The sequence below is a fragment of the Dromaius novaehollandiae genome, chromosome W (genome assembly GCF_036370855.1).
Source record: "Dromaius novaehollandiae isolate bDroNov1 chromosome W, bDroNov1.hap1, whole genome shotgun sequence".
Lineage (NCBI taxonomy): Eukaryota > Metazoa > Chordata > Aves > Casuariiformes > Dromaiidae > Dromaius > Dromaius novaehollandiae.
The window spans coordinates 32786705-32808404 of NC_088130.1; the positions used below are offsets into that span (position 1 = coordinate 32786705).

Below are 21700 nucleotides of genomic sequence, written 5' to 3' on the forward strand. Positions count from 1 at the left end.
TTTTTTTAGAAACAAAATGTAAGCACAGACTCCCCACTGTCATTTTTACAACCAACTTTCCAAGCAGAAAAAAAGAAAAAATATTGTTGATCCTGGTCACGCATAATTTTTTTTTAAATTGAAATAAATAAATACCCTGCAAAAATCACAAATGATTGATTTGTTGATACAATATCATGGACATGACCATCTAAAATGGCAAATATGCAAACTGAATTAAATCAAGGCACTCTAATGTCAAGCCTTCTTGTTATCAGAGAAGCACATTGTATTCAGTGTTCAAATAGTACTAATACTCAAATGACAGCTTACAATTCACATTTTTATGAATAAGAGACAGCTAAGACAATTCCCAGTTGGGTAGCCAAAATTAGACTCCCCAATCAGAAAAAAATCCAGGTGTATCTGTTTTTCATCTAATGTTGGTAACATAAATCTTGTGAGGAATGACAGGTGGAAGAATTTATTTTTAGCAAAGAAGTGAGTGGATTAAGAGAAGGAGCTGAGAGCACAAACGTGGGCCTTTTGCTTAAACAAACAGCACCCCAAGATGAACAGAAACAACAGAACTCCCCCCAAAGTCTGCTCCAAGCATACTGACAGACATCATCAGCTGCTTCAAGCACAGCACCCAGTTACATGCACAGAAAATGACACAATCTCATTATTTTTCTTTCAGAAAAAGTAAAGACATCACCACTGATATGTCTACTTTACCTAGCTTCTGACTACTTTTAATTACTTCAGTTCTTGGAAAGGATTAAGATATTGGTATGGCAGGTTAGAAGCAACATTAATCTTCGCTGCAAGGAGGACAAGGGAAAAAACTCTAGAGATTCGAAGAAGAAATATATATATACATATATTTTAATCAGATCTGAAGCCACTTATACTAAAGAATAAACCACGAATAGCATGACAACTGCACTGCATATCCCTACAGGCCAAACAAAGTTATTTGTGTGCAGTTATAGATCTTAGGATTTACTTTCAATTGAATCTGAACCCTGAAATACCTGGGAGTATATAAAAAAAGACAGACAGTTTTCTGACCTACTTTTTACTTGTAACATAATTGTACCTACTATCAACCATAACTCCAACTCAAAATAATTTTTGCTTTAGTAATATAAGTGAAAAAAGTCAAACAGAACAATTATTTTCCTAGAATGGCTCTTCAAACATACCTCAAATTTCATTGGTGAATTCATTTTTGTTTTTCCAGCTTGTTTTATTTTTTAACCTATGTGTATTTTAGACAAGATATAATATGCTTTATTTTGATATTTGAGCATTACATGCATATCTAAATGTGAAAACACTTAAATCCGGCTAAGGAGGGAAGGAAAAGTAAGCATAATTAACTTAATAACTGGTTAATGAAATGAAGAAATATCCTTTCTACAAATAGTTGAAAATGAGTTGACAAATTTTTCCTAGGACATTTTTTCCCCAAAATTGATAGGAAGCAGAATTGGATGCTAATACATAAATAATTATTACTTCAAGTCAAATATTTTATATTTGCAATGACTTTTAAGTCAGATAATTAAACTCTGAACAGTGCTTCTGAATCCTTGATGTGCTGCTGAAAACTTAGTATTTTTCATCATTTTTCCGCTATTCTAAATTGCGACAACTGCACGTACTTACGAAGTATAATGATTATATTCTTACATTCTGAAAAGCCACAGTTATCAGCTGACATCTCAGCAGATATAAAGAAAGCATCTTTTAGATCATTCCTGAAGTGTAAAAACATCTCTAAGGTTCTAAAGTTCTGTATTAAATAGCCTTGAATATAGCAATTAAGGTTTCAGAGATTTAAATTATATTTTTCTCTACCCAAACCGGAGTTTTGACAGCCAGAAAAAATTAGAAAAACATTTTCTTCTCACAAAAATGATACAGAAGATAAATTATTTTTTTCACTTTAAAAATAGAAGATCTGATTACCAAGTAAAACAAGATAAAAACAGAGGGCATTCTGTCATATTCTTTAAGTGTTGAAATAACATATGACAATAGTATTTCCTAAGCTACAGCCGCCTTAACAGTCCACACCTCTTTAAACTCTCATCATTTCGCGGGTTCGTTTCTATGACATCCTTCCACCCCCCGCCCCGTCTAAAAGAAGGTCTGCTGAGGGGGCAGTGGTGCAAAACTTTTAATTTCAGGTGCTAACTTATTTTAATACAGCTTCTGTTATGTGGACAAGGTTGGGTTGTGTTTTTAACTAGGAGATTTGCATACCAAATTAATTTACAAATTAAAATTTCCCAAACACTTCCTCAACTAATGAGCAACAGAAGTTATTCATCTCATGTTTCTTTTCCTCCCCCCCTTTTTTTTAAACTATATACATACAAATTGTACTTGAGTGAAGATTAACTCTCACTGTCCCCAAGCAATAACGAAGAGCAGGCTCTCACCTAATACGTTTTCTTTAAAGGTTAGCAGCTTTAATTATAAGTTATTTTGGCAGGTGAAGAAGCTCATGGCTGTACTAGTCCTCTGAATAGTCTCATGAAAACTCAGTCTTTCTGATCAACCTCAGTTGTGCGTATGCCCCCCTCCCATGTTAAGAGTTGCAGCACGCTCACTCTGTTCCTTCCTCCACCTCCCCGCCACTTAGTGTTAGTGCCATTATGATACATTATATTTCGTGTCACAATAGAAACCTTACTTTCAACTTTAAGCTAAACTTCAAGTTATTAAAGATAGTAGGACACTGCTGCTGAAAAGCCAGGCGAATTTTGCCCAAACCTGCAAGAGGCGCACAGAAAAGAGGTGCTGTGGCCCAGGGGAGGTGCCAACTACAGGGATACTCGTGTATTGAGAACTCGTACAATCTGCAGATCTTTTATCACAGCAGCACCGCAGGATACAGAAGCCACTGGCACAATTCAGGAATTACTCTCATGTAACGCATATCCCTCCTTGCTCAGCACACGCGCTGCAGTTTTCATTTTCCTTTTGTGACGTAACTTCTATCGGCGCTGGGCTGGTATTCTCTTTTGTAGTAATACTACAGTCAAAGATTTTTAAAGCTTATTTCTTGCTATGCGCATTTTGAAAAAAAAGCTAAAACTCTTGCTGTTAGTTTTTTCCTATTATTTTACTTCCCCTTTCTTCTTCCAAGGCCAACATTTTCATTCATCACTCAATCCATGAGAACCTCCACATTCCTGTTTCAGCTCTATGCACTAATGAACTACAGCAGAGCTCAGTAAGACTGATGATGCAGTTTTTCTTCTTTAGAATAAAACAGAGGCCCTAAAGTGAAGATGCCACATGACAAGTGATTCACAAGAGTGGAAAAATAGAAAAATTCATGCATCTGAAAGGTGTCAGAATAAGGCATTTCTGATTTAAAGATCATGGTACAACACAAAATATAAATCAGAAAAGCGGTAATTAAACTTGTCCAAAACAGCCCTTCATCAGATCAACAACGTATCTGCATTAATGAAATCCAAACACTCATTGACAACAACAGAAATATTGCCATGCTTGAGAGGATTACTTTTCACGTTGTTTTAAGATATCAGAAGATACCATATCCACTAGTTACAATTTTTAGAACAGATACTGTATCCAAATACAGATACTGTAATTGACTGGCAAGTATATCTTATCTTTCTCACCAGGTAAGACAGAGTAAGGGTGTTCATGAGTATTTTTTTTCCATTCAACTTTCTTAAATAAAAACACAGTATTCTACAGAGAAAAAGAAGTTCCTCCCTCATCTTAAGATTATTAACTTGCCTCTTCATTAGGTAAAGTCATCTGCCACAGATTTTTTGAGGAAAAAGATATCCTTGTTCACTTTCAGACATTTAAAGATAAAGCAAAGTTATAAAAATCTCGAGTCAATATATTAACTTTATTACAAGTATGCCTTTATCTTTACCAGTGAAATTTATTTCTTCAGATAATGAACGTATTTTTAAATGCTCTGAATTTCTGTAACTGATATGGTCAACAGAATGAAGTTCCAAAATACGTACCTCTAAATGCACTGATATCACCATAGTGTACCTGGAGCACAAAGTATTTGCTACCTGTTTCTCCTCCAACTCTGAATCCGACACCTTAAGAGAAGGAAAACGCATTAAGATTTCAGAAATAATACAATGTAAAATGGTTCATCATTGCTGACAGTATCTAAAAACACAAATTACTGTAGTGGCTTACAGTGAAGGCATAGAAAATGTCCCTGAGATATCAGTGAGGAAAATGCTGCTCTGAAAACTAGAGAAAAACACCACCATACATTCCCAGACTAAGAAGCTAGGACCATAAGTTAACTATTACTGAATAGATTTATACTTTAAGCAAAGAAGTCTCTCATTCCAAGAACCTGAATGCAGATTTGACACAACTATTAAAAAAATTAATCAAAAAAAAATAATAATAATAAAAAAAAAAATCACAGTATTGGCCACCCCTCTAGGATTTGGTAGAATTTTCATTTCTTACACTACTTGGGAAAGATAGTATTAAAACTAACCTAAGAACACACTGAGAATGAAGAAAAGAAAATCTGCAGTACAAAACTAATTTCCATCCCAAAATATCTAACTCTGGAAAAAAAAAAGCCTTGTGGAAGTTATGAAACTATGTCATTTTTTGACAAAAGTAACAATATAGATAGAGGAAGAATTTGAAAAAATGAACACAAATTGCGGAGTATCACTACCACCAAAAGAGATTTTTCTACATTGATTCTGTAATGAACACACTTGGAAAGAAGCAGAAAAAGCAATTTCTGCTTATTCAGCCAGTGAATCTCACTAGATTAAAAACTGCCAATGCTAAAGCCTATCTGCAAAGGCAACTGCAGCATCTCTGTTCGCAAATGTAATATCATTATAAAATAACCCATTATATTTATGGGCATCTTAGAGACAACAAAATTATTACTTGCTGGAGTTTAACACCAGAGTAAATACCAGGCCTCCACAGAGTCCAAGCAACATTTTTTTCTTTTTAAATTAACATGCCAAAAACCAAATCAAATAACATTCCTGCTGATAAATGTGTAAATGCACAGTGCACTGCTCCAGGTTATGAAAAGTAGTAGTAAAAATGCAAGAAAAAAAAAATCTCAAACTCAAGGTATTTTCAGACTTAGGCTATATAGTCGGTAGATATTCCCCGGACCCTTGGGAAATTAGAAAGAACTACTTCTCACTGTCTTTCAGAAGTACCATTCCTACTAGCCTAGAAAATTTTGATCACATTCAGCAAAGTCATTTATTTATATAAAACCATGGGTATGAACATGCTGCTGTCCAACTGCATCAAAACATCAAGAAATGAAAAATGGGTAAAATTATCCAATATACTTAAGAGCACAGAAAAATTCAATGATCGGATGAAAACCTTTATGTGCTTTCCTGAACACATGAAAATATGTTAACAGTTTCAGAGGGATGATACAAACTGTGCCACTGAACAATGTATAAATAGCGCACTTTTAGTAATACATTGTAGGAAATGCAAGATTAATGCTATATAAAAATCAAGCATTGTATTATTATTCTCTCCTTTCGCCTTTTTTCCCCCCTACTGAAGCCCATAATGTTACAGCAAGCAGGATGCCAAAAAAACCCTCCCTAATATATTATCTAGCATGATGTATTCACAATTTATGAGGTTACAGTTTATAGAGTTTCAATCAAGTAAGACTTAATAAAACATTGCAGGAGCTTCCCAGAGATGCGAGGTGCTTACTTCCACATCATCTTCTCTCCCTTGCCCCTGCATGCAAGAACTTCACATAAAAGGCACCATACCTTTGGGCAGCCTGGTAGGTGGAGCATTTCTTGCCCAAGCATACAAAATATTAGATTTGTCCTTACATGTTCCTTCATCACAGTCCCTAAAAATATGAGGAAAGAAAACAAGAGGGAATATGATTTTTTTTTTCCATTTTGAGATCTGCAAATGCCAGGCGAATTACATGCATAAAATGTTGATTTTAAGGCGTATGAAGATGTTTTTGGATGTATTTTGTTTAAACACAGTTCTCCTAATTTAGGATGTATTCCTGGCTGTCACTAGGTCCTCTGTCTTAACCTCTTTCTCTCCCCTCCCTCTGTCTTAAGATAATTTTAGGCAAATGGTATCAAATCTATAGAAAGTTCTGATAGTCCCTGTCAGTCTAGTTAGTAACCAGTGGTGAGAAAACAAAGGAAACTTATGAGGATGAACCACCAACTGGAAGTTTCTAGTGCCTCAAAATGACATTGGCTGCCAGATTTGCACAGAGGGACAGAGGCCGTATGTAAAGCAGCAAAAAACAAAAACATTCAAGCTTTTTGGTCCAAGTTTGACATTTAAAATCCATCTAAAAAATAACTGGATAAAATAAATAAATAAAGTATATCACAAAGGCTCTCTATGAAACCACAGATAGGAGACACTCACACTCTTCCCTCTACTAGACCCAAGCTTACTGCCTCAAACTGAGTTTTCATTTCACTGCATTGTTTTTTTTTCCTCAATTTTTCTATTTATGAAAAACAAAGTGTGTGCCAAGCTGCAGACCACAAACAGGTCACGGCCACCTACAATAACCGCGAGCTCCAGAGCTGCTGTCCCCAGCCTCTGCAACTAGAAAGCTGCAGGTGACATGCAGGGTTGTTTTCCTTTGCCAGAAGAGCTACTCCAGGGCTGAGGCCACGGAGCAGACACACACATGGTCACGGCTCCTTCTGTGTGAGTTTGTGTGAATTTTGTGCGTGTTTGTTTTAAAAGGTACTTACAGAGCTGTGTGGATAAATGGTTACCAGAAAGCAACAGCTTGTGTGACCTGGACCACTTCCATGGGGGTGTGGACTGCTATATGCGGATGTGGACTCCAGGATCATATACACAGATGAGGAAACTAGGGACTCCGAGGGCCTTTTCAGACACCTACCTAAAAGCCACTGCTACATCAGCGTGACCCTTCCCTTCCAAGTAAACAGTTGGGTTTGGCCTCCCAGATTGGGAAGTCACTTTATTTTTGTTCACTATACGAATGCGTTGTGTGAGCGGAATTAGTAGTAAGGTTTGAGTGGCTGCGACCTGTGCACCCTCCCTCCCTCAATCCTCTCTTAGGAAGAAGGGTTATTTGCAGGGTGCATTTGCATCCTCTGCAGTGGCCCAGCAGAGCTGGGCTCAAAGCACTGGGGGCCTGAGCACCGCAGTCAGGTCATGAATGCGGCACCACGGCTTCCTACAGATACGAGCTTGAGGAGGCCTCAACCTGCAACTGCACTGAACACACCAACCGATCCAAGACAGATGCAGTAATGGCTGATACCCAAGCCAAGGTTTCAACCCGAACCAGAAGCCTTCCGTCTTTTGTACTACTGGTAAAACAGGATCTGAGAAAATATTTGTACACACAAAATAAGCCCAACTTAAATAGTGGGGAAAATAAAGTTTCACACAGCATGAGGAAGGGAATAAGAGCATAAAAGACGAGGCCTTTTAGGAGATGCAGGCTCAGTAACCTGTCTGTGGAGAACACCTCAACCATCCATGTTAACCCTCAGCACAGCGGTGACTCTGCAGTCCAGTCCGTGCTCCCATGGCATAGGCATTTAGGTGTAGGGAAAACCACTTCAGCAGAACATTTAGAGCTCCTATGATCCCTCAGAGCCTTACTGTAACACAGGTGTTGTGTATTCTTCTGGCAGGAGGCATTGCCATAATCATTAGACTACGGAGGGAAAGGGAACACTTCACTTCTTCCCCTTCACCAGTTTTGCTCAGAACATCTACTGGTCTGCTGGTCTTGTCCCTCCCCCCCTCCCAAAAGAAACATGCCATAAAGAGAAGCTGCTACCTGGACAAACTTATTTCAGGATAGGTGAAATGTTTCATAATTAATGATTCATACAGCTGCAGGCAGAACTCTGCAGCTTTCAATTGCTACTGTCTAAAAACACAAGAGATTTTAGGGATCTAACCAGGTATTAAGCAGCACGCTCCAGAAGTACGCTGAAGAGATTGGTTAGGAGGAATAACAACAGAAACCAGAATTGCAGCCTCACTTTTATCACAACATACTGGGCCCGCAACCCTTCATTTACACCACAGCATTTGTTAAAACCTTAGGAAAGATATTCTATCACATCAGTTAGGTTAAAAAAGAAAAAAAAGTAAAATAAGAATAATTTAGAAAGGTATGTAGGCTGTTCTGAACTCTGTTTCTCTCTTCTCTCTGTCTCCCTGAGATAGAAACGGGGTAAAAGATAGCGAGGGGGAGAGAGCTAAAATACACACACTGTTCTTCCGTGATGCTTAAAAAAGTCTACTCTCATACAGGCATCAACACTGACCTTGAAACTTCAAGCTTTCTCAAAACAAAACCAAAGCCAGAGCAGATTACAAAAAAGAATAAAGATGACTCATGAACACATGAAAAAAGCAGGAAGCTAGTAAAAAGTGTGAATTTGCAAACCAACATGAAATATTAACCACTCACTGAAATTCATAGCTTCTATATGGTATATGCAGAAAATCATGAGATCAGAACAGAGCAGCACCAAATACATATAAATTCAATATAAGTGTATACAACATAATAATACTAATAACTATAAATCTGACTGTTGGTCAAAAAATTTTTTTTTTTTTTTTTTTTTTTTTTTTTTTTTTAGCAATATCTATAGTCAATTTTTCATTTTGGGTGTTGCGGGAGCAGGGCTTACTGAATGCTTCTGCCTATTTCCTCCCAGCTCCTCCCCTCTGCTTTCCTGTAAGCTCTTTTAGCTCCTCTGAGCCCACCCGTGGCATTCTCCTCCACCTTGGGCATGCCAGGGAGCTGCGTTTCTATGACACTGTGGTTCTGACTCATTACCTAGATTGAAGGCAAAATGTTCCGCCATGTCAGCGAGAGAGGTCTTTCACTATTCTTTTAGGGCTGCGTATACATAGTTAAGACTTTGAAGTTTAGGAAATATACATCTACGCTAAAACACAGAAATACATGTCCATGCGAATACAGCACACTGAAACTTGCTGCTCGTGCCCAAAATAGACAGACACGCCAGCCTTCAGAAATAAATGATAGCCAGACCTTCGATGGCACATTTTGTGCTCCTGGAAGAAGAGGAGCTTAAGTTTTGCAAATTCAGGTGCTGCCACCTGCAAGATCTTGAGTCCATCTTGCAGCACCTACCCTTCTGCCTCCTCCAACCTCCCCCATGTGGTTCTGAAAAAAGTCGAGTCCAAGGGGAAATCTAAGGATAATCCATCCTAGTTACAGAGGTGGCAATATGGAATCAGTTAAAGTGCCTAGCATGCCAGAAATAGCTACACAGAACATCTATTTAGCATTACATTAATAAAGTTATCTGTTTCTTATCCCTAAGTGTCAATTATTAACTTGCCCCCAAATCCTGATTAATGTTTCTTGACTGCTGTAGCCTCCTTTCTTGCACTATCCCTTTTCACATCCTATAAATTGACATGTAGATAAACCTCTTCTAGTTTCTTTGGAAGATACTGATAACTGTTGTAAGCTATACCTAAACAGCATTAATAAATCTAAAAAAGGACAAGAATAAGTCCTGTCCTCCAACCCCCCGCAAGAACCAAAATTTACTATGTCTGAGAAAACTAAAATATAGATTCTTTGAAATGCTGACAGACGAACTTTAAGATTTTATTTTAAGAAAATCAGCTGAACGTGAAAAAATTTGAAAGTATGTGTACAAGCCACACCACAGGATTGAAGTATGCATACTCATTTATGAATGAAAGAAAAAAACCGAAACCATGCAACTAGTAAACAGCAAATGTACTACACAAATCAAAGCACACTTCACATTTAGCCTAAGTTATTTCATACCAGAAGAGGGATTATTACAAAACAATAGGAAAATAACAACATTTAAAAGCTTAGGACAGTGTAAATCACTTCCCAACGCTCATTCCTGGCAGCCCCGTTAGAATTTCTGGTTGCTACATTAGGGATTCTGTGCTAGATTGTATTTTTCAAATATTAATGTCCCCATCAAATTGAGAAGGTGCTTCAAAATCCCTTTTGACTCATCAACATCCAAACCACACAGATGAAAACCAACATCTTCAAATTTAACTCTTTTGAACCCAGGCCCATTGATATACAACCCTTTAACCTCCAAGTCAAGAGAATGCAAAAGAATTTTTTTAAAAAATAATTCTGCATATGATTCAGAATTGTTTACAGTATACTCAACTGGATTGATAATTTTGGTTTTCCATAGGGAATGACCACTAGGATGCACACACGTTAAGATGTATTAAAAATTGTGGTTAGAAAGGTAAATGAAAAGCTAGATGAGTTTAATAAACCTATCATGACATTTGAATGACCTTATTTGTGGCTGGCAATAACATTTAAATATTAATATAGAAATAAGACGAGACTAAGGGAAAAACAATATATGAAGTTTCTATGGGAACAAAACACCAGTGTTTTAAGACCAAATATATTTGCATTAAGAAAGCAAATAATTTTTTGTATTTCTGTCTCTATTACACTCTTCTTCATCGATTCTAGCCAAGACTTGTAAAAGAAAAAAAAAAAGATATTTTAAATGTTAAGAAAAATGATTTTTTCTTCTTGAGAACTGGTCTGCTATATCTTTGCTAGAAAGTTTGCCCAGAAATGAAAATTAGATTAGTTTAAAAGACTTTGGGAAAATCTAGAAGTTGTTTTAATATCAATTTTTTAAAGAAGTTACACATTTCTGAGTATATTATTTACATTTGAGCATACTTCATTACTAAACATACTTAGAAATGCTTGAGAAAACTGGGAAAATTTGATCTGTACGACAGAGATTGTGTGAATTAACACTCTTTGTTGTCAGAGCTGAATGGTGCAAGCAATTCTGCCGTAGTGACAGTGGTGGGAAACTACACTGAGAAATATAAATCTTTAGATTTCCCCCTCCCAGGTAGAGAAATGTGTCTGGCTGTTCCCTTCTCAACATCTTTGGCAACCTTTACGGGAATGAACGATACCATTACTTCCAATCAAAAGCTTCCAAAAACATGCCCTACTTCCAACAGAAGTAGCTATTCTGATGGAGGACTTAGTGGGTGGTAACCTATGGCCTGTTTAGACAAGACAGCTATTTAAAATTATTCCTCCTGATCTCAATAAAGGCTTTGTCTACAAATCATCTGAGATGGGAGTTCATTTCAGGGGCAGTTTCGATGCAGGGTGAGACTTGTCCTGCTAGGAAGCTAAGAAGTTCCACAAAGTTCACTAACCCCCCCCCCCCAGTTTATTCAGACATTCTTGATTATCTATGGAGAATTTATTAGAACTTTTGGTTAACCATTTCAGACATATATACTTTGGTTTGAGCATGGTTTATCAACTCAGACAAAACTGCACGTGATAGTGGCTGAATTGTTTCTAGGGCCAATTGCAATCAAGAAATAGAAGCAGCTACAGGATTTTTTTTTTTTTTCCTCCCCACTGGGCGAAACCTGAGCCCTGTGAATCTACCTTGTTTCTGTGGAAAGCTCTATGGGCCTGTGCTGTTTCTGTGTAAAGCCTGGCTATTTCTACAACGGACACGGGCATGCATCCCTTCAGATGGGACGTTCAGGTAGAGATCATCTCAGCAGCTTAGCAGTGGGAAGAGAGTTGCAGGAAACACGTCATTCTGCGCAGAGCCAGCTCAGGTCCAGCACCACCACACAGCCTTTTGGAAGGCCAAACAGCATAAAGTTATCAGAAAAGGAGTGTGGGGGTGGTCATAGCTTTAGCTCAGCACTGCCATGACCACCAGGCAGCTAACTCCAGCAGAGTTACTTGGAAGCTGTATCCTTCCCTGCTCCATTCTCCCATACTCAAAATAGGCCCAGATAAAACTCCACGCCCAAGAGAAATCAATTCTGTCCTTGCATTCTGAATGCTACTAAAGGCTTACTTCTCCATAATATAGCTAGTGCAAATCAACACAGTTTGAAAAATAGCTTTGATTTCGTATATTTTAGTGTTCTTACAATTCTGCAAAGCAAAGGCTAGTGCTGCCCAGAATTTCGCTGAAGAAACTAAAATAACATAAAAATTAACACTGCATGCCTCAAAAGAATAAAAAAAGGTGTGATACGCTGTCCATGTAAATAGTAAAGGGAAGGATCCTTGCTAAACAAATCTAATGGTGAACTTATATGTCAGTTTTTAGACAGCCATTCTTTCCCCTAGTAGACGGAAGAGCAAGCAAAATCATCATTGTTAGTCTGGAGGTAAGAAAACAGAAGGAAAGAACAAATCAACAGCACAGAAACAAAAATATACATTACAGAGTCAACAGAATAACAAAATTGTTTCCAACAGTTGGAAACTAAAGCTAGCAAGTTTAAGCTAGTAAGAAAACATCTGCTTTTAAAGGTGATTCCAATTACTCTCTGAAACAACTTAAATGTGCAACAGATGCTCCACGTCTGAAAGTTTAAGTATACACATTCACATATATACACACACAATATTAACTACATATACACAGACACAAAATAAACTTAAGACATTTACATAAGCGTGTGTGTGTGTGTGTGTGTGTGTGTGTGTGTGTGTGTGTGTGTGTGTGTGTGTGTGTGTGTGTGTGTGTGTGTGTCAAACAGGCATAAACTCAGGAGATCTCTAAAGCCTGTTTCATATAAAACAGATGTGACGATCCTTCTAGCCTTACAGATGGCTATGGGCAAAGCAAGATGAACTGTTCCAATCTACTGCAGTAAAGGAGATGTGAAATGGTGAGCCCCTCGATGAAGGGTTTGTATTCTGAGAATATAAAGCATATACCATAGCTCAGAAATTGTTTATAGAAAAAGATAGTACAATCTAATTGAAACCAGCATACAAAAAAAATCAGGAAGGTCAGATTTAAATATGACATTAATTATGGGTCTCAATCTGACAGGCAGGTGATAGGTACAGCCATCAAAAACAAAAGCAACATTAACTGTCAATTCACGCACACTCTCACTGACTGGGTGATCGCTCTCATCTGGGAAAAATGATGATACAGCCAGTGAGATCACACTACCTGAATCCAAGTCAAACCTAGGATTCAAGTCTGATCCAGCCTGGAAGACCTTTATGATTTTCAAGCTATTGACCTGCCTCTTCACATCTAAAAGCTCAGGAACCAGAAGTTTCACATAGACTCTCAGAACAACTGAGCTGACAGCTGAACTGACAAGTTGCTTGGTCTGCCATCACTAGGCTAACAAGTCCTCCCAAAATACCTGCCAGGCTGTTAGACTTGCATCCTGATAAGCAGTTTGTAGCTTTTCCTCGATAGTGCAGAGACCCCACCAATCATAATTTTTGAGGCATGGTTAAGGTACTTCTTTTTCCCTAGAGGACTGAGCCTTAGACAAAATAATCCGTATAGTGCCAAATGAAGAGAAACTAGAGGACTTTTCTTTTTTTTTTTTTTTTTTTTTTTTTTTTTTTTAGTACAACAGAGGAATCAATTTTCTCCTCAGACGTGCCTTGAAACAGCCTCATGACTTTATCTGAAGTATCTGATCAATCTATAAAAGGACAATTCTATCATGTACTGAACATTTCAGATTAACAAAACTATTTCCAGACATATGAAAGCAAAACACATTAGAAATAAAACCTACTCGGTTTTAAATAAGACATTCAAGGTGTGAACTAATTTGAAACACATGCAAACAGTTTTTATCTTGGTATATTTTTCACATAAGTTTAAACTATTCAAGAAAGTATACTCTAAACATTAGCAAAAGACACACTGGAAAGAAGAAAGAAAAGCAGTCTGCTGGGAAAATAAATCAATAGAAACTCTGTGCTTTCATCATTTTATTTTTATCTGCTTTTCTTGCAAGACAAGATCACAGCATTCATTATAAATATTCAAACTCCTCGTTGATGAGTGCAAGGGAAATAAAACTTTCGACAGAAGTTTGTCGTATGTTTAAATACTGATCAAATAATTTCCCAAAAACCTATAGAGCTGATTAGGAGTGCTAGATTTGTATTTTTTCTGAAAAACACATTATACTATCCTATTATCTCTAAATTCCATTTCTAGTTATCTTATTGGTAAATTTTTAAAAGATAAATTCAGAATTTAGAACTGCATTAGAAAATCTGTATTAAAATTGTTCCACAGATCAGATTAAGTTACATAAGCTTTTATAGCGTCGGTAAAGCTTCACAACAGGTTCACTCTCACAAACCTCTTAAGGACCAGTAACCTACCCAGTTAACCCCAAATGCAGCTTCTCAGCACTTTGGCTCCTCACATCTATTCTAGTGGCATGGTGAACTTCCCTCTGCCTTCACAGTTTTGGCACTTTGAAAGACAAGTTAACTACCAAACCATCTGCCACAGAGAACCTTCTTTAGCTTGCTCTTAACTCAATTTTCCTCTAGACACCTGATACAACACTTCTCCATACACAGAAAAGGACAAACTATAGAAGAAGAAGCTAGGTCTCTGGTCTAAAGCTAGCACTAGCAACTACCCTCTAGTAAACTTAGGGATAATAAAGATAAGAAGAACAAGGAATGTACAGAACCTCTTGCTCAGAAAAACATAACAGAGGAAAAATACTAGATGGAATGGGTGAACAAAGCCAAAAGCAACTACATCGCTACTTTCAAAGAACTCAAGAAATGAGGTAGTTTGGTTACTGAGACTGCCGACCCAAACTGTTTGAAGGATGAATACAAAAGTCAGAAACAATTCCAAGAAAGCCTCCCTGAATGTTTTTTTTTTTTTAATCAAATACTTGACAATGCTTTATATCCCTATCCTACTCCAGTTTTCAATTCACATCCATGTGCAAACTATGATATGGATTTTGGTTTATCAGAACTGCCTAGAATTTGGATTATGAAGTGTCTCTTGAAGTCTTTATGACTGATATTTCCAAGGTACAGTCTGTCCTCAGTAGAAGATTCTTAACTTCAAGAATTAAATCACATCCACTCCCTAGGAATAGTAGAGACTTTACATCTTGTCCCAGTCTACAAAGTCTTTTCTATAAAACAAGATTTCTCAAGCATGACTCAAGGGACGAGATAAAGTTTTCCTGCAACCAAAAAAAAGCTTATTATAAACATCATCTTTAAAATTATAAAATAGTACCACTTGCATTCAGATTATTCAATATTTTTGCTGTAATTTCATCTAGATATTATAATTAGCTTGTCTGTCAGAACACAAAAAAATGCTGCTAGTGTCTAGTAATTTTGCAAATAGGAATATTTCTTTTCCTCAAAGTTTCTTTTCTTTCAGAAGTTTCGTATATTTGTCCCTCATTCAGCACAATATCTTTTCTAAATATAACTATATTTATCTCATTAGAGGAGCTACAGCTGCATTAAAGTTAACTGGCAACTTGACTTAGAATAAATATATGCAAAGCTTAGCATTTTTATACTCGCTGTCAACTGAGCATCATGGTAATTTTTTTGGAGAAGCTATATCCTGCTTTTCCATTCTCACAGATAACTTAATTTCCTCAAGAGCTGCAGAGACAGCTTCTCAGTATTCACTTTTGAAAAGTAGGTCATTTATTTGGGCTTCTAAATATGAATTAGAAGTCTAGATTTCTTGGTATCCAGTAGTACCAGGCCAGAACAGCTCTTCGAGTTTCAGTGCTCTGAATTAGAAATAGTATTCACAAGGTTAGTGCAAAAAGGGCATCTCAAGTTCCAGGTCCTGTCAAACATCTGGACTGTCTTCATTTTGGGCAATTATGGCAGAAATACGCACCTTTAAACCTTCTTTAAGATAGTCAACTATGCATCGAGAAGCAGAAAACAGACCACTTCCCCTTCCTTACAGAGGGCTCAATTAAAAATAAATAAATAAATCCAAGACTATGCTGTGTTGCAAAATAACAGTCATATATATCACAGCTCTAAAAGTCTGACAGCTGCATACACCAACATATCGTTCACAAATGTAGTAATTTTTTTTGGTCTTTTCTCTCAAAAATGGTCTTTTTTCCTCTCTCTTTGGAATACTACACTTCATTCTTCAATTTATTTGAATTCACTACAGAACACAGAATATAGACATAATCCGTACACAATCTGGAAAACGTATGCTGACCATCACACTGAGAAAGACCATCCAAATTATTCTGTGATATTTAAGAAGTATTGCTGATGTATTTTTAGTTACAGTTCTTAAAGCTTTAACTAAAATTATCAAAACAGAAGCGTGGGAAGATTAGAATGTTACACATTTCTTCTTCCTTCAGTTTTTCCACTTTTTTTTTTTTTAAAGTGACACTTTAAAAGGTTTATTTGGAGGCAACCAATACAGGAAAAGTTAGATACAATAATAAATACAAGCCTGCAACTCTTACCAGTAACTTTCAGTAGAAGAGGGTTCATTACATCCAAAGAGTAACATGTGATGGACAGTGTCCATGCTGGCATGAGGTTTAAAGTCAACTGAAAGACAAAATGATAAAAAGAAAAAAAAAAAAAGCTATCTTTACTCTCACCATGTATTACATAAGGAAGAACATTTTGTGCCATCACTGCACCTTGTGTGGAGTGTTACAGAGCATGTACCCCAGTCACTTCTTATTTACCTTCTGCGTTCCACTTACAATTTTACAAGCTTTTGACACATTTCTACGCGATGGCCTTTCTGCCAAGCTAAAGTATCACATCTCATTTAATAATTAAAAATAAAAAAAATCCAAGTTTCCACACAAAACTGTTGCATTTTTCTCCCATGTTAAATATGACACTTAGTAAACATTTCAGTGTAACCCAACAAATTTTAGCATAACCAGTCTTTTGACTACTAGCTTCAAAATTTGCACTGGTGACTGAATAGTACTTTTTTTTACTTCTTTTTTTAATTTCTTGCCTCCATCAAAAATTCAAAGAAACAGTAACTTAGAGTTAAGAGCCATGCATTGGTTGGAGTGATGTCTTCTTGCCATGTTCCACTTGTAGCAAAATTTTGCTACAACATTCTTAGGACAAAAGTTCCAAAGAAAAGTATTATGATGTATTCTCACTCACATGTGAACTCCTTTGAAATGGAAACCAAGACTAAATTAAAGTTAACACAATCACATTGACCAAATATTCCTCATTACTAGAAACTCGGATGAAGGTGAATGTTCAGTATTCAAACGTCTCTGTTCTTTGTATGATGCCACAAAACCACCAGTTTTGCTTCTCAAATGTTAGTACTCCTGTTCAGTATAGGAGAAAAGTTACTGACATTATACTGTAATAATATTGACTACAGATGTACAACGACGGTGTTTCTAGAAATAAAAAAAGCTATATCATAACTTCCTTTATTCATACTGAAATATGTCAGATACAGGGAATGAGAAGGAGTTTTCCTTCATTTGAGATAGGGATGGACCTTGGAGGGTTTTTAACCTTATTCTTCAGCAGAAATTCCAAAACTTGGTAACTGAGCCACTCCTGGCCTTACATGTGCATAGACACTTACAAGGTGAGTGTCTTCTAGCTCTTGTAAAAGCCTTACATAGGCAGACCATGAAGCTGTAAACCACAAAAACACTATTCTAATGTTCACAGATTTATCTGCATCCCTCAGTACGTGAGGTATGTTCTCAGTACAGCTGAGGAAGAGTTCCTGAAGTGAGTGACAATGTGAATTACTGTCCCAGTCTTACAAGGAAAAAACAAAAACAAAAAACCCACAACAGGGTAGTTTCTAGCCCTGTTTTCTGAAGGCGAGGCGTGCAGTGAGAAATGAGGAAAAGCAGCCAGAAATTTCGGCACAAAACTCAAATTCTAGCTTGAACACATACAGCATGCAGTAGATTGTAAGGGTGTGAGGACATAAGAGGGGCACCCATATATCCTGGGAAGCTGCTGTAACCATCGGCAATGTGAGCTCAAAGGCAAATTCAGTCTGAAAGCCTGTTAAGCAGCAGGCTTGCTAAAGCAGGTGGGAGGAGCTGAATGATGAAAGCTGCCTGCCTCCCTTTGGGACTTTGGGTCACAGGAGAGATGCTCCAAAAGAAGGGCTGAAGCAAGGTTATTCTGCACACTGCATATCCTTAAAAATGGATTCAGAACTGCTAAGCTTGCCAGTATAACTAAAGTCCAAAGTCTACGTAATTTTTTTTCCCTACCAGCAAATTCTGCTCATTCCATAGCCATAAAACAAATCTGTGTTACAGCAAGACCTTTTGTTTCAACATTTTTATCACTAATATTTAATAGCAAAACTATGACTAACTTTTGCATGGGATAGACAATGTGTCATTTGTGTGGACTTTCTGTCTTAGTTTATAGGCTTTTTAAGCTGCTGTTACCAATTTAAGTGAGAAATGAAATTTCTGAAGGAGTTCATAAGCAGTTCATAAATGTGAAATATGATGATCTTTATCACAGAACCTGACACCTGTACGAAATGGACTGTAAGTAACACCTACAAGGACAGCCTTGAAGAAAGGCTGCGTTAAAGGTTAGGCCCCCGTCCGCCGAAGCCACTGCCCATCATGCTGGTCAATGCTGTCTCATTGCTTCTTTTGACGCCCTCTTTTGTACTTAGTTGGATGAGCGAGCCAGGAAGGCTTTAGCTCTCTCTGCTCGGCATCCATTACAACAACATTCTAGTGTATGGATGTGACCTTCAAACACTATTGTAAAATTTATTACAAGTTACAAAATACTACTACTGCTACTAATGGGAAATAATGCACCCCAATTAAAGCAAAATTAGGTTTGTGTGTGAAATATTTGTATACAACTGTTTTAGCTCACATATCTGATCATTCGCACTGAAAGAGTCTTAAAAACCTCTCAGTCTGTCTGTGAGCTTGAGAGCGCTCTGCAGAGTCAGTTATTCTTCTCTTTGTATAGTGATTTTCTTAGCAACCCTCCCAGGCTTATATCAATCTTCCACAATGGGGGGGGGGGGGGGGGGGGCGTCGTCAAAGAACGTCATTAAAAAGAAAAAAAAAAAAATCTGACATTGTAACTATAGAACCATACAAATGAGCATGAAATTCAAGGCAAATGCAGTACTTGTCACTACCAAGGCAAAAACAAATCAACCAGCCCACACAAACTATTTTCCTTTACAGCTACAGATACAGACAATTAGCCAATACCTGTATACCGTGTAGGATAGGCGTCGGGCAGCACATGAGAGCACTTGGAGGCTTCCAAGAACTCTGGACTACATAGCAATTGTTCTCTAGATCAAAGAGTTTGTGAGATCTTCAGGTATGCGGCATCACAAGGAAAGAATGGATGAGCCAAAGACTGCTGGCATGCAAATACTCTTTCCACTTGTATCTTATAAATCCTAAGCCATTAAAGGACTACTAGAGAGCAGGAAAATACCAATGAAAGTCTCGTAGACAGGTTCTTCCTCTTTCAGCTTTTTTGCCTCCAACTCAAAGCTCCAACAATAAGACTGAACCTCAAATTTGACTCAGACGTGAGGAGTTCAACACAGATACTTTAATTTTCAAAGCTTTAAGTCAGAAAATATTAAGATGGTAGTGTACACTTGCAAAAATCAGAACAGTGAACAAAAAGCAAAAGGAATCCACAAAATCCCCAAACCACTTCCACTTCAGGTTTGTTCACGTACAGATGTCACTTAAATTGGAACCTATTTTTTAATGCATGGAAAAGTGGCATAAAGTGATTACTGATATGATAGAAGAGTAACAGTTTTAGTGTATATACTAAACCGGAATAAGGTTTGACTTACTTGCCTAACTTGAATTATGAACTCCGTGAGAAACAGGAATGAACAGATCAGAAATGGATGAAGAGGACATCAATTTAATCTTAACAGTGTTTAGTTAAACTATGTATTTAACCAATTCATTTCTAACATGTTCATCTTTGCAAATAACAACTCAGTCATATAACGTCAACACCCTTTTTTTAATGGCTTCCTTCTAGATAATATGATTAAATTCACTTTAAAGAAATATATCAATACATCAATGTTCAGTATAATGGATTAGAGAGACATTAGAGACCGTCAGTTCAGTGAAGCCATTGTTACTACACATTAAGGAAGTTTATATAAGCCATACTAGGCTAACAAACCCACAACTATCCCACAGTCATGTATGGAAGAGAAGCAATAAATCATCTAATTACTACCATCTGTGCTGCTGAATGTAACAGGCTCCCTCTCATTTGTAGAGTACAATTTGACAGATAGGGACTTACCATCAGTCAGTAAGAAAAAGACATTTATTTACTGGTCAGCCATGTGAGTGAAAGTAAGGAGATGAAGATGACAGTCAAATTTCTTGGCTGAGTGGCTTGCTGTCAGACTCGATTCTTATGAGTATCTGTAGAACACCCTTTAGCTATCACTACAGCTCTGTAGTCAAAAGCTGATTTTTATCAAAGCCTGCACCATTAAAGACTCAATCTACTTTCTGGTTTAGCTATTTATCCATATACGCTAATCAAACACGAGGAGGAAGAAGAAATTCTGGTATGTTTTTTTTTAAACGTGACTGTAATCATACTTCCTTAAAAATTTACATATTAATCTCATTCACTGATATCTTTTACATATTAAATTCATAATTGTTTCATTTTAGAGGAGCAAAAGGTATGTATCTAACATTAATGTTAAGTCTGTGGCACAGTTTATCCAAAAAAGCCCCCCCCCAAACAAACACCCACCCCCCGCTTTGTCAGCATTTACAGCCCTTTTGGAACAGAAAAAAGGCTAGTTCAAACAGAAATCTCAAACTTGACAGTTTGACCCTCCACTAAAGAATTTCATATAGTAAACAAACAGCATCTGCCAAAACGTACAGATGCATCCCTGAAAAAGACCTCCAGCGTGCTCTACTCCTACTTTTAGTTGGTAGCAGTTTATCAAAAGAAGCAACTAAGCAATGTTACGTACATAGCCTTAAAATTGATTCTGAACAAGTTGGTCAAGTCTGGTACAGTACTACCCCAGACGTATGGCATAAAGTTATACCCTCTGTCCCCGCGCAAGCATGACTGTCTGTCTACTGGTTGTAAATGCTCAGTGGAATAACAAAACTAATTGTCCATAACTCTTTGAGTATTTTTATGGAATTTACATTTGTGAGCTTTGAATTAACAATGTTTTCTACTTATTAATGAATGTAGTACTGGCCACACGCAATGTTAAAAAGAAGTTCCCTCTTCCAAGGTATTTAAATTTCATCAATACGCAACAAGGGGGAAAAATAGGAAAATAAAATAGAAAAGGGTAAAAATCACAGAAATGAGAAAATATTTACTTGGAAGCACCACATGCAAAGACCTGAACTGGAGGCAGAAAATGTGGGTCCTGTTCTAAGCACTACCACTGACCCATCACCCACACTCAGGTAATTCACCCCTCCGTGTTTCTCCTTCCCTTCCCATGCTTATTCTGTTTTCATCCTGTGTATTCACAGCTGTTCATGGTGCAAGCTCTTCAGAACATATACTGTCTTCTCAGTAGATGGCTGAAAAGCAACCCAGAGCAACAGAAGCTCGTGTTTTTAGTTTCAGAAGCTTCTATCATAAAGTAAAACAGTAATCAGTGAAAGTCAATTCACACACAGCAGTTTCCCAAACAAAACCAAGTTAAAAATCCTTCTTTCAGGCCTTACCTATTTAGGTAACATTGACTATTTGTATAATTTCCCTTGTATTTTTACACTATTTATTGGAAATACAGTGAATGCA

The 21700-nt window shown here is 37.1% G+C and overlaps 1 protein-coding gene across 8 annotated transcripts in view; it reads right to left on the minus strand.

Annotated features, from left to right (window-relative positions):
* The window catches only part of LOC112988498 (peptidyl-glycine alpha-amidating monooxygenase-like), a 148078-nt gene that overhangs the window by 53729 nt on the left and 72649 nt on the right, over positions 1-21700 (minus strand). For all 8 annotated transcript variants that reach the window (XM_064500297.1, XM_064500299.1, XM_064500296.1 and 5 more), the window contains 3 exons: positions 16366-16453; positions 5802-5887; positions 4011-4094 (listed from right to left, as the gene is read on the minus strand). In XM_064500297.1, coding sequence (XP_064356367.1) covers positions 4011-4094; positions 5802-5887; positions 16366-16453 — 258 coding nt within the window. The remainder of the gene's footprint in view (positions 1-4010; positions 4095-5801; positions 5888-16365; positions 16454-21700) is intronic.